The sequence below is a fragment of the Pectinophora gossypiella genome, chromosome 27 (genome assembly GCF_024362695.1).
Source record: "Pectinophora gossypiella chromosome 27, ilPecGoss1.1, whole genome shotgun sequence".
NCBI classification, from domain to species: Eukaryota; Metazoa; Arthropoda; class Insecta; order Lepidoptera; family Gelechiidae; genus Pectinophora; species Pectinophora gossypiella.
Window position 1 is genome coordinate 6,664,775 of NC_065430.1, and position 12,495 is coordinate 6,677,269.

General features: G+C 48.4%; 6 protein-coding genes across 6 annotated transcripts; all 6 read right to left on the bottom strand.

Moving 5' to 3' along the window:
• Positions 1–1,302: 1,302 nt before the first annotated feature.
• On the bottom strand, positions 1,303–1,677 carry LOC126378697 (histone H2B). The gene has a single exon (XM_050027078.1). The coding sequence runs from the start codon at positions 1,675–1,677 to the stop codon at positions 1,303–1,305; it is 375 nt and encodes a 124-aa protein (XP_049883035.1).
• Positions 1,678–3,142: 1,465 nt separating this feature from the next.
• On the bottom strand, positions 3,143–3,838 carry LOC126378681 (histone H2A). The gene has a single exon (XM_050027061.1). The coding sequence runs from the start codon at positions 3,836–3,838 to the stop codon at positions 3,464–3,466; it is 375 nt and encodes a 124-aa protein (XP_049883018.1). The 3' UTR covers positions 3,143–3,463.
• Positions 3,839–4,607: 769 nt separating this feature from the next.
• On the bottom strand, positions 4,608–5,497 carry LOC126378641 (histone H1B-like). Its single transcript, XM_050027019.1, has one exon. The coding sequence runs from the start codon at positions 5,421–5,423 to the stop codon at positions 4,719–4,721; it is 705 nt and encodes a 234-aa protein (XP_049882976.1). The 5' UTR covers positions 5,424–5,497; the 3' UTR covers positions 4,608–4,718.
• A 2,301-nt stretch (positions 5,498–7,798) lies between these two features.
• Positions 7,799–8,258, bottom strand: LOC126378667 (histone H3). Its single transcript, XM_050027046.1, has one exon. It carries the CDS (start codon positions 8,207–8,209, stop codon positions 7,799–7,801), a length of 411 nt encoding a protein of 136 aa, XP_049883003.1. The 5' UTR covers positions 8,210–8,258.
• Positions 8,259–8,818: 560 nt separating this feature from the next.
• Positions 8,819–9,199, bottom strand: LOC126378707 (histone H2B). The gene has a single exon (XM_050027087.1). The coding sequence runs from the start codon at positions 9,191–9,193 to the stop codon at positions 8,819–8,821; it is 375 nt and encodes a 124-aa protein (XP_049883044.1). The 5' UTR covers positions 9,194–9,199.
• A 398-nt stretch (positions 9,200–9,597) lies between these two features.
• On the bottom strand, positions 9,598–10,293 carry LOC126378682 (histone H2A). The gene has a single exon (XM_050027062.1). It carries the CDS (start codon positions 10,291–10,293, stop codon positions 9,919–9,921), a length of 375 nt encoding a protein of 124 aa, XP_049883019.1. The 3' UTR covers positions 9,598–9,918.
• Positions 10,294–12,495: the final 2,202 nt, after the last annotated feature.

Below are 12,495 nucleotides of genomic sequence, written 5' to 3' on the forward strand. Positions count from 1 at the left end.
CTTATGTAAATAAAAATAAGGTTATTCATTAATTTATGTTGCAATAATTTATATGTACGTTTGTGTATTCTCTAATATTATAATACCTATATATATATAAACTATATATATTATAATTTGTTTGTATGCGATGTTAAAATACGTTGAAACTATATTATCATAACAGAAACTCTTGTGGCCCTGAAAAGGGCCTTTTGAAGCGTAAAGACAAACAAGACACGCGCACGGTGGGAAGTGCGCGCGTCGTCGGTCTTTGGCGCTGTGTGTGCGTGCGCGTGTATTTTAGGCGCGTTCCCCGCGGATTCTGCGAGCGAGCTGAATGTCCTTTGGCATGATGGTGACGCGCTTCGCGTGGATAGCGCAAAGGTTGGTGTCTTCGAAGAGACCGACGAGGTATGCCTCGCTCGCCTCCTGGAGGGCCATCACAGCGGAACTCTGGAAACGGAGATCAGTCTTGAAATCTTGAGCGATCTCACGCACCAAACGCTGGAACGGCAGCTTGCGGATCAGCAATTCGGTACTCTTTTGGTAACGACGGATCTCACGGAGGGCGACGGTGCCGGGCCTGTAGCGATGGGGCTTCTTGACACCACCGGTTGCTGGTGCGCTCTTACGAGCCGCCTTGGTGGCGAGTTGTTTACGCGGCGCCTTACCACCGGTCGATTTACGAGCTGTCTGCTTGGTACGGGCCATCTTTTAGTCGCGCGCGCGAACGAGAACCTGCAACGTCAACGTACGAGAGTTTACTGAATAGTTCACTATTCCCCTACCTTCTTTTATATATAGTATAATGGACCGTTCGCGGGCGGGTGGAGAGGGGGGGCGCGGGGAGAGGACTCCGAAACGACAACAGCGCCACCTGAAGTTTATATTATAAATTATTATTCGTGATAGTGGTGCATTTTGTTTTTTCTTTTATATACTCATAGGTACATTTCTTTATGATCATCATAATTATGCGTGTGTAAATAAATATTTCCACTTATGTACATAAGTTGATTTGACTTACTAAACAACAAACAAAATTCCTACATCACCATTATTCTAATGTCGTAGTTAATTTTAACTTAATTTTTCAATTTACTTTCTACCGTGTCTTACGTTATTTGAAATTACTTACATAACATAACAACATTATTAATTATATTATATCGATTGTGGATCATCATTGAAACATAATATTTTATATATTGAACGAGTTTGTGGCCCTGAAAAGGGCCTTTTGTACGTTTGGCGCGAACACACACGCACGGCAGATTGTTTTAGTCGTCTGCCTGTGTATGTAGTCGGTCGGTGGACGCTTCACTTGGAGCTGGTGTACTTGGTTACGGCCTTGGTGCCCTCGGATACTGCGTGCTTGGCGAGCTCACCGGGCAGAAGGAGCCTCACGGAGGTCTGCACCTCCCTCGATGTGATAGTTGAACGCTTGTTGTAGTGAGCGAGACGCGATGCTTCGGCGGCGATACGCTCGAAGATGTCGTTCACGAACGAGTTCATGATGGACATGGCCTTGCTAGAGATACCGGTGTCGGGGTGTACTTGTTTCAACACCTTGTAGATGTAAATGGCGTAGCTCTCCTTCCTCTTGTGCTTCTTCTTTTTCTTGTCAGACTTGGAGATGTTCTTCTGGGCTTTGCCAGATTTCTTAGCTGCCTTTCCGCTTGTCTTGGGTGGCATTTCGACTAATGAACGAGTAAACTGAGAGCGTGTGCGTTATACGATAGACTCGGGACGAGACGTGTGCGCGCCGACGTAAAGCCTTCTCACGCGCCCTCTTGTGGGCACGGGGGATCTTCCGGGCTCTTGGAGCCCCTGCAGAGGTTGCATTCGCGACTGGTTAAGACCAGCCGGGGTTGGGTTGCCTTGCTGGCGCGGCTAGGTGCACCGTCGTGGTGCTGGGTGGCCATTCTGCGGCTTAGATGCTGCGATGGCCTATCTGCGGCTTGGAGGTAGGAACCTCACTGTGCGAGCTCTCTGGGTAGAGGTCGCCCACGTCTCTCCGGGGGGCGCGCGTGAAGCGGCGCAAAGCCCTGGAGAAACTGATGGCTTGAGTTGTCTGCGCGGTCGAACATCACCCGCGCGAGACGACTTATAAAGGCGTCTAGGCCCTCCCATCTGAGGTCTTTCGCTATCGTCCGGTTGCGGACGAAGCGAGGGGCTGCTAGTATCGTTCTTAGTGATAAATTTTCCTGCGCACGGAGCTTTTTTCTCTGTAATTCGGATACAAGAGCGTACCATGCGGGCGCCGCGTAAGTTAGGCGGGACCGCACGTACGTCTTGTATATCCCTAGCTTGGTGCGCAGGGGCAGGCGGGAATCGAGGATAGGGCGGAGGTTGTACCGCGCCTGCTTCGCCTTTTGAAGCACGGTGGACACGTGCTTAGCCATCGTGAGATTCCTGTCAATGGTAACCCCCAGGTATTTCACCGAGGGCTGCCATGGGATGTCCTGTCCCAGCAGTTTGAGGGTAGTAGGCTGCTGACTTCTCCCCGTAATCAGCGCCTGGGTCTTCGCGACGTTGACCTTCAGTCGCCATCTGTCCAGCCAGTCGGGAAGGGCGTCGAGTGTGGGCTGCATTTTTCTGACGGCGTGCTCGGCTTTGAATGACGACACGAAGAAGGCCGCGTCGTCCGCGAAGAGGCCTAGCTGGGCCTGGCCCTCCACCGGGATGTCGTCCGTGTAGAGGGCGTACAGTGCTGGGGACAGGCACGATCCCTGAGGGACACCGGCTCTTATGGGCCGCTCTGTTGAGGTGGCGTCTTCCACCGCCACCACAAATTTCCTCCCCTCGAGGAAGGCCGTGTGCGCGCCGGTCGAAAAAATCGAACCTACATCAAGTTTTCGGTACGCTACTAGCGGGCTTTGCGCGCATTAAACGGACCAATCGCGTCCCTCGGTGGTAATAAAGCGGGACGGGTAGATTCGCTATCGCCGCTATACACCGCGACCGACTCTGACACCACCCCCCCACACATACGTAATACGTAATATTTTTATTTATTTTTTGAAACGTTTACTTATACGTAGATTTTGTATTATATTATATTTTTCACTTTAGATTATCTTTAATGACAATAATTTGATTTGATTCAATTATATAGTTCAAAAACAGTCAAATTGTTAAAATGACGACGAGTCTGTGTGTCTGCTCACCCCTTTTCGGGGTTCGTTGGTACATACGTGTACGTGATGACATGTTATTTATTCACCATAATTATTAGGTATTGCACTAATATCGTAATTGCTTGCTAATATGTATGTATGTAAGTTATGTAATTATTAATATTATGTCAAAAGTACACATATATCGACGATTGTTTTAACCGTTAGAAACTTTTTTATGATTATTGAACAATTTTGTGGCCCTGAAAAGGGCCTTTTTAACGTTGGGGTCCCGTCCCCTCGTCGTCGTCGTAGTAGATAGAGAGAGGGAGAGGGCCGCTTCGAGGTTGGTTCGGACGCGCTTAAGCCTTCTTCTCGGTCTTCTTGGGAAGGAGCACCGCTTGGATGTTGGGCAGCACACCACCCTGGGCGATGGTAACGCCAGACAGGAGCTTGTTCAACTCCTCGTCATTCCTGATCGCCAGCTGCAAGTGTCTCGGTATGATTCTGGTCTTCTTGTTGTCGCGTGCGGCGTTACCGGCCAACTCGAGAACTTCGGCGGCCAGGTATTCCATCACGGCGGCGAGATACACCGGAGCACCGGCACCGACGCGCTCGGCGTAATTTCCCTTGCGGAGCAGCCTGTGAATACGACCCACGGGGAACTGTAGACCGGCACGGTTGGAACGGGACTTGACCTTGCCCTTTACTTTACCACCTTTGCCGCGACCGGACATGATTGAGATAGATTTAACTTGAAACACACACAAAAAACACTATTGCGACACCGCGCAATAGTCGACCGCAACGTACGAAGTCAGTGGGTATAATAAAAACGTCGGCCGTATAGCCGGACATTTATATAGAAAACGCGAGTGTCACAAATAGTGGGGTCTGCGCGCAGTTAGAGCGAGACAAAACGCGAATGAACGACGTGATGCGCGCGCAGCAAGCAAGCAAGGAAGGAAGGCAGTCGGGCAGTCGGGCGGGTGGGTGCGTTCGCGGGCGGGCGGGGTGTGTTTCACCCGTTTGAGAGAGAGAAATTGAAAATTTGAGCGATTAGTATGAATCACTAATGAAGTTAATTAACCGATGATATTACGTTGTGTATCTTAATAAATAATTAAGATAATATTATGTATGTATAATATATTATGGTAGAATGAGAGCAATCTTTTATATAGGTAGGTATATACCTAGCCTAGGTGTGTTATTATAGGTGTTGTAATATTTTTTTAATTCGCGCAGCATCCGCTAGTTGCAGTATCGAAAAATACGTAAATATTATGGATGATTATGATCTATTATTACCTATAATCTATTGATTCATTGTACGTGTTGTATTGTTTGGTGAAGTGAGGTTATTTTTAAAATTTACCTATATGGTGTGTTTTTTATCGGTAGAGAGGAGGTTAGGTAGGTGGTAAATTTTGTTGTATTTTTTTTTTTTTTTTTTTCATATCGATGTAGAATAGTATGAAACCGTATATAAGAGTATCGGAACAATTTGTTAGCCCTGAAAAGGGCTTTTTGTTGCGCGTTGCTTTAAAAGCGCGCGCGCGGCTGTTTGCTGCTGCTGCTGCTGGTGCGGCGGCGGCTGCGGCGATGGCGGCGCGTTTACTTCTTGGACGCTTTCTTCGCTGCGGCGGCCTTAGATTTAGGCGTAGCGGCGGCCTTCTTGGGTTTCGGCGCCTTCGGTTTCTTCGTGGGCGGCTTGGCGGTCTTCTTTGCTTTCGGTGCGGCGGCGCTCTTCGCCTTTGCGGGAGCGGCGGCCCTCTTGGCCGCGGCGGGCTTCTTCTTGGCGGCGGCCGCCTTCTTGTCCTTGGTGGCGGCGGCGGCGGCGGACGATTTAGCCTTGGCCGGCGAGGAAGCGGCCGGTTTCTTGGCCTTCTTGGGCGAGGCGGCCGCGGCGGCTGCCTTCTTCGGTTTAGCGGCGGGCTTGGCGCCCGCAGCCTTGCTGGACGCCGGCTTCTTGCCGGAGGAGGACTTTGATTCCAACTTGAACGAACCGGACGCACCTTTGCCCTTGGTCTGGATCAGGGCGCCGGATTCGACGGCGCTCTTCAGATATTTCCTGATGAACGGAGCCAATTTCTCAGCGTCGACCTTGTACTGGGCGGCGATGTATTTCTTGATCGCCTGCAGGCTGGACCCGCTTCGTTCTTTCAACTCTTTAATGGCGTTGTTTACCATTTCAGATGTCTTCGGGTGGGTCGGCTTCGCCTTCGGCTTCTTAGCACCGGCGCCGGCGGCGGACGCCTTCGGCTTCTTCGCGGGCGTCGTCGGTGCGGGAGCCTCGGATGCGACTGCTGTATCGGCCATTTTCGCAATATTAAAGTAAGTAAGTAACTAACTTTTAATAACACTGTGTGTACTGTACGAGTTGTATGTATGAAACTTCGTGCGTGCGCCCGGTACAGGTGGCGCCACAGACCCCACGAGCGGAGCAATACTGTAAGGAGAGCCGCTGTGTCGCGAGACGTTTTCTCGTATGATAACTTCCAACTTTTCACTTACACGTATCGATGAATATCGATAAAACTAATTATATATAAATATTTGTGACTAAATATACGTATATTGATATTATTTTTGAGTTCTACCAACTGTTTAAATTTTATTTAAACGTGTAAACGTATCGAATACGGCGATAAAAGCGTTTATATTCACCTTTGGTGTCGTCGCTCACCTAGTGTCCACTTCAAAAGTTATTTTTCTCTATAAAAATTAACGCGTCGGTGTCTAATGTTCGATAATTCAACGCCTAGGTTCCCGACCTTCTATACGATAACAATATATTGCATATTTCCAATGATTTTGACGATTTTTAACGTGTAAATGTTGGAGGTCGTAAAACACTCGTACCCTACTCTTCACAACTACGGACGGCTCTATTCGGGACGTATAGATTTTGTTATTGCAATAATTTATATATTTTTTAAATAAATTATGTAATACGTTATATAAGGATATATACTATTATTATTAAATGTGTGTTAATAAAACTCTAAACGCTAAAAATCCGTCGAACGTCCACGCGCACACAACTCACGGCGCTCTCTCTCTATCTAGAATCTCTCATACACGTCGTACATACACACAGACCGCATCTGTTGTACACAAGTGTATGTATTTCACTTGATTTATTTATTTATTTTAAATTAGATATAAATCTTAAAAAAAAAAAATTATGAATAAAATATGTATAATACGCTCGCACGTCTCGCTCACCTTACTAGTTAGATTCGTTAACATAAGGAAGGTAAGTACTAGATATTATTATGTATACTTATAGGGTACCTATCCAAATAACATGGAATTGACTGACTAATTATAAAATATTAAATGAGTGAGTGAGTGAGTGAGTAAGTTACTGTATGCAAGGGATTGTGTTTAGTTGAGACGCCTACACCGCCGCGTCTCGGCGCCCTACGGGCCTCGATGATCACAAGCAACTTTACCCACTCGGCTGCTGGGTATATTCGTAACTTGTACATATTGAGGTGTTATTTATTATATAGTATCGACGTAATATCGTGAAACATTTTGTAAAACAACAATGAACTATTTGCGGCCCTGAAAAGGGCCTTTTTGATTTGTGTGTTGTTGTTCTTTCGACCGACACACACACGAGGTGGGCGATGACGCCGGCGCGGCGATGGTAGACTTAACCACCGAAACCGTAGAGGGTGCGGCCCTGACGTTTCAGAGCGTAGACGACGTCCATAGCAGTGACGGTCTTCCTCTTGGCGTGCTCGGTGTAAGTGACCGCGTCGCGGATCACGTTCTCGAGGAACACCTTGAGGACACCACGAGTCTCCTCGTATATCAAACCGGAGATACGCTTGACGCCTCCTCTGCGGGCGAGACGACGGATGGCCGGCTTGGTGATACCTTGGATGTTATCACGGAGTACCTTCCTGTGACGCTTAGCTCCTCCCTTTCCCAGACCTTTGCCTCCCTTACCGCGACCGGTCATAATTATATATGTTTTTTATAAAAAACACGAAACTAAATGTACACAAACACGCACGACGCGCGACGCAGTGACGACGCTCAACGGGCGAATGGTGGCTAAACAATGTTCGAACGCCGTTATATATATACAGAATCGTCGCGTTCGCGGGGTGGTAGTGTAGCGAGCGAGGGGGGAGAGATAATACCAAACAAATGACTGACGACGACACTCCCGAGACATCTCATATTAGGTACCTACTTATATATTATAACGAAAATATTAAAAAAGCGGCGGTAGAATTCGATTCTTTCTTTTTCCTTCTATTATCATTGTTTTTGAATATTAAAATTAAATTCCGTTATGTACATACGCTACTCTCTTCTTTCCTATAATAATAATAATATATACAACCCGGAAAATTAAGTAATACCTAACGTTTCAACTTTTTTAACAAAGTCTTATGTAAATAAAAATAAGGTTATTCATTAATTTATGTTGCAATAATTTATATGTACGTTTGTGTATTCTCTAATATTATAATACCTATATATATATAAACTATATATATTATAATTTGTTTGTATGCGATGTTAAAATACGTTGAAACTATATTATCATAACAGAAACTCTTGTGGCCCTGAAAAGGGCCTTTTGAAGCGTAAAGACAAACAAGACACGCGCACGGTGGGAAGTGCGCGCGTCGTCGGTCTTTGGCGCTGTGTGTGCGTGCGCGTGTATTTTAGGCGCGTTCCCCGCGGATTCTGCGAGCGAGCTGAATGTCCTTTGGCATGATGGTGACGCGCTTCGCGTGGATAGCGCAAAGGTTGGTGTCTTCGAAGAGACCGACGAGGTATGCCTCGCTCGCCTCCTGGAGGGCCATCACAGCGGAACTCTGGAAACGGAGATCAGTCTTGAAATCTTGAGCGATCTCACGCACCAAACGCTGGAACGGCAGCTTGCGGATCAGCAATTCGGTACTCTTTTGGTAACGACGGATCTCACGGAGGGCGACGGTGCCGGGCCTGTAGCGATGGGGCTTCTTGACACCACCGGTTGCTGGTGCGCTCTTACGAGCCGCCTTGGTGGCGAGTTGTTTACGCGGCGCCTTACCACCGGTCGATTTACGAGCTGTCTGCTTGGTACGGGCCATCTTTTAGTCGCGCGCGCGAACGAGAACCTGCAACGTCAACGTACGAGAGTTTACTGAATAGTTCACTATTCCCCTACCTTCTTTTATATATAGTATAATGGACCGTTCGCGGGCGGGTGGAGAGGGGGGGCGCGGGGAGAGGACTCCGAAACGACAACAGCGCCACCTGAAGTTTATATTATAAATTATTATTCGTGATAGTGGTGCATTTTGTTTTTTCTTTTATATACTCATAGGTACATTTCTTTATGATCATCATAATTATGCGTGTGTAAATAAATATTTCCACTTATGTACATAAGTTGATTTGACTTACTAAACAACAAACAAAATTCCTACATCACCATTATTCTAATGTCGTAGTTAATTTTAACTTAATTTTTCAATTTACTTTCTACCGTGTCTTACGTTATTTGAAATTACTTACATAACATAACAACATTATTAATTATATTATATCGATTGTGGATCATCATTGAAACATAATATTTTATATATTGAACGAGTTTGTGGCCCTGAAAAGGGCCTTTTGTACGTTTGGCGCGAACACACACGCACGGCAGATTGTTTTAGTCGTCTGCCTGTGTATGTAGTCGGTCGGTGGACGCTTCACTTGGAGCTGGTGTACTTGGTTACGGCCTTGGTGCCCTCGGATACTGCGTGCTTGGCGAGCTCACCGGGCAGAAGGAGCCTCACGGAGGTCTGCACCTCCCTCGATGTGATAGTTGAACGCTTGTTGTAGTGAGCGAGACGCGATGCTTCGGCGGCGATACGCTCGAAGATGTCGTTCACGAACGAGTTCATGATGGACATGGCCTTGCTAGAGATACCGGTGTCGGGGTGTACTTGTTTCAACACCTTGTAGATGTAAATGGCGTAGCTCTCCTTCCTCTTGTGCTTCTTCTTTTTCTTGTCAGACTTGGAGATGTTCTTCTGGGCTTTGCCAGATTTCTTAGCTGCCTTTCCGCTTGTCTTGGGTGGCATTTCGACTAATGAACGAGTAAACTGAGAGCGTGTGCGTTATACGATAGACTCGGGACGAGACGTGTGCGCGCCGGTCGAAAAAATCGAACCTACATCAAGTTTTCGGTACGCTACTAGCGGGCTTTGCGCGCATTAAACGGACCAATCGCGTCCCTCGGTGGTAATAAAGCGGGACGGGTAGATTCGCTATCGCCGCTATACACCGCGACCGACTCTGACACCACCCCCCCACACATACGTAATACGTAATATTTTTATTTATTTTTTGAAACGTTTACTTATACGTAGATTTTGTATTATATTATATTTTTCACTTTAGATTATCTTTAATGACAATAATTTGATTTGATTCAATTATATAGTTCAAAAACAGTCAAATTGTTAAAATGACGACGAGTCTGTGTGTCTGCTCACCCCTTTTCGGGGTTCGTTGGTACATACGTGTACGTGATGACATGTTATTTATTCACCATAATTATTAGGTATTGCACTAATATCGTAATTGCTTGCTAATATGTATGTATGTAAGTTATGTAATTATTAATATTATGTCAAAAGTACACATATATCGACGATTGTTTTAACCGTTAGAAACTTTTTTATGATTATTGAACAATTTTGTGGCCCTGAAAAGGGCCTTTTTAACGTTGGGGTCCCGTCCCCTCGTCGTCGTCGTAGTAGATAGAGAGAGGGAGAGGGCCGCTTCGAGGTTGGTTCGGACGCGCTTAAGCCTTCTTCTCGGTCTTCTTGGGAAGGAGCACCGCTTGGATGTTGGGCAGCACACCACCCTGGGCGATGGTAACGCCAGACAGGAGCTTGTTCAACTCCTCGTCATTCCTGATCGCCAGCTGCAAGTGTCTCGGTATGATTCTGGTCTTCTTGTTGTCGCGTGCGGCGTTACCGGCCAACTCGAGAACTTCGGCGGCCAGGTATTCCATCACGGCGGCGAGATACACCGGAGCACCGGCACCGACGCGCTCGGCGTAATTTCCCTTGCGGAGCAGCCTGTGAATACGACCCACGGGGAACTGTAGACCGGCACGGTTGGAACGGGACTTGACCTTGCCCTTTACTTTACCACCTTTGCCGCGACCGGACATGATTGAGATAGATTTAACTTGAAACACACACAAAAAACACTATTGCGACACCGCGCAATAGTCGACCGCAACGTACGAAGTCAGTGGGTATAATAAAAACGTCGGCCGTATAGCCGGACATTTATATAGAAAACGCGAGTGTCACAAATAGTGGGGTCTGCGCGCAGTTAGAGCGAGACAAAACGCGAATGAACGACGTGATGCGCGCGCAGCAAGCAAGCAAGGAAGGAAGGCAGTCGGGCAGTCGGGCGGGTGGGTGCGTTCGCGGGCGGGCGGGGTGTGTTTCACCCGTTTGAGAGAGAGAAATTGAAAATTTGAGCGATTAGTATGAATCACTAATGAAGTTAATTAACCGATGATATTACGTTGTGTATCTTAATAAATAATTAAGATAATATTATGTATGTATAATATATTATGGTAGAATGAGAGCAATCTTTTATATAGGTAGGTATATACCTAGCCTAGGTGTGTTATTATAGGTGTTGTAATATTTTTTTAATTCGCGCAGCATCCGCTAGTTGCAGTATCGAAAAATACGTAAATATTATGGATGATTATGATCTATTATTACCTATAATCTATTGATTCATTGTACGTGTTGTATTGTTTGGTGAAGTGAGGTTATTTTTAAAATTTACCTATATGGTGTGTTTTTTATCGGTAGAGAGGAGGTTAGGTAGGTGGTAAATTTTGTTGTATTTTTTTTTTTTTTTTTTTCATATCGATGTAGAATAGTATGAAACCGTATATAAGAGTATCGGAACAATTTGTTAGCCCTGAAAAGGGCTTTTTGTTGCGCGTTGCTTTAAAAGCGCGCGCGCGGCTGTTTGCTGCTGCTGCTGCTGGTGCGGCGGCGGCTGCGGCGATGGCGGCGCGTTTACTTCTTGGACGCTTTCTTCGCTGCGGCGGCCTTAGATTTAGGCGTAGCGGCGGCCTTCTTGGGTTTCGGCGCCTTCGGTTTCTTCGTGGGCGGCTTGGCGGTCGATTTACGAGCTGTCTGCTTGGTACGGGCCATCTTTTAGTCGCGCGCGCGAACGAGAACCTGCAACGTCAACGTACGAGAATTTACTGAATAGTTCACTTTTTTTCCGTGTGGTTTCTTCTCGTCGCGGGCGAAGCCCGCGACGGGGAGACATTCACGGGGCGTAGCCCCTCTAATGTGGCGGCAGTCGCCGCCCGCAGAAACGGGCGTGGCACGGGGTTGGGACACGGCGGGCGAGAACGCCCCTCCGTGAGCCCGATGTTACATCCGTGGTGCCGCCAGCGAGGTCGAGCCCACCGGGTGGTTCCCCGTTGGGGGAGGCCCAGTGAGCGCCCGTCAGCTGGCGGTGGTGTCTTGTCCGGTGAGCTGCTCCGTCGCCGGGGCAGCTGGTGTCATGTCGGCTGGAGGGGGGGAGAGGACTGCTTCCACTGCCACTGGAAGCGTCAACTCATCCCCCGGGGGGTGGCCACAATCCTGACTACTCGACGGGGAGTAGTGGATGTGGGCAGCCCCGGTCCAGTCCGATGTCCGAGAGGTCAGTGCCCACCAGTGAGTTGGCCTAGCAGTGATGCCAGGCCTCCCACGATGATGGGCACAGGGTCAATCCGTGAGCGGATGGCCGCGAGGATGTTGTGGAGCAGCTGGATCGTCTGCTCCAGCACTTCCAGCTTTTCGCTGGATGGGGCCGGTGGTACCTCCGCTTGGGGCTTCGCCTTCTTCCCCCCCCTGGGAGGGGCGGCGACCGCTTGGTCTGGAGTCGGTGTCGGCTGCGGCTCGACAGTGATGGAGGCTGCAGGGGCAGGCTTTGCCCTCGCGCGGATGCGCTTCGGCCTGCGCGGCTTGGGCCCGTCTGGGCCGTTCGCCGCGGCCATAAGCGAGCTCCGCGCGGTCGGCTCGCTGGTGGGGTCCACTGTTGAAGGTGGAGGTGGCAGTGGGGCTCTTCTTGCGACGGTCATAGGCGCGGTACCCGCCTTCGTGTTCCGCAGCTCGCGCAACTTGACCGGGCATGAAGAGCTGTTGGCCGGGTGAGTCCCCCCGCAGTTGCAGCATGTTGCTGGGACTTCTCTGGGCCGCAGGCAATCCTTGGCCGCGTGGCTTTCGCCACAGCGGACACAGGCCATTGGCCGGTGACAATTGTGGCTGCTGTGGCGAAATTGTTGGCAGCGGTGACATTGGGAGGGCCCCTTGCGTCCTCTCCATGCCTCGACTTTCACCCC

Coding starts and splice junctions, on each gene's coding strand:
- LOC126378667 (XM_050027046.1), bottom strand. CDS start 8,209: ATGGCCCGTACCAAGCAGACAGCTCGTAAATCGACCGGTGGTAAGGCG.
- LOC126378697 (XM_050027078.1), bottom strand. CDS start 1,677: ATGCCACCCAAGACAAGCGGAAAGGCAGCTAAGAAATCTGGCAAAGCC.
- LOC126378641 (XM_050027019.1), bottom strand. CDS start 5,423: ATGGCCGATACAGCAGTCGCATCCGAGGCTCCCGCACCGACGACGCCC.
- LOC126378682 (XM_050027062.1), bottom strand. CDS start 10,293: ATGTCCGGTCGCGGCAAAGGTGGTAAAGTAAAGGGCAAGGTCAAGTCC.
- LOC126378707 (XM_050027087.1), bottom strand. CDS start 9,193: ATGCCACCCAAGACAAGCGGAAAGGCAGCTAAGAAATCTGGCAAAGCC.
- LOC126378681 (XM_050027061.1), bottom strand. CDS start 3,838: ATGTCCGGTCGCGGCAAAGGTGGTAAAGTAAAGGGCAAGGTCAAGTCC.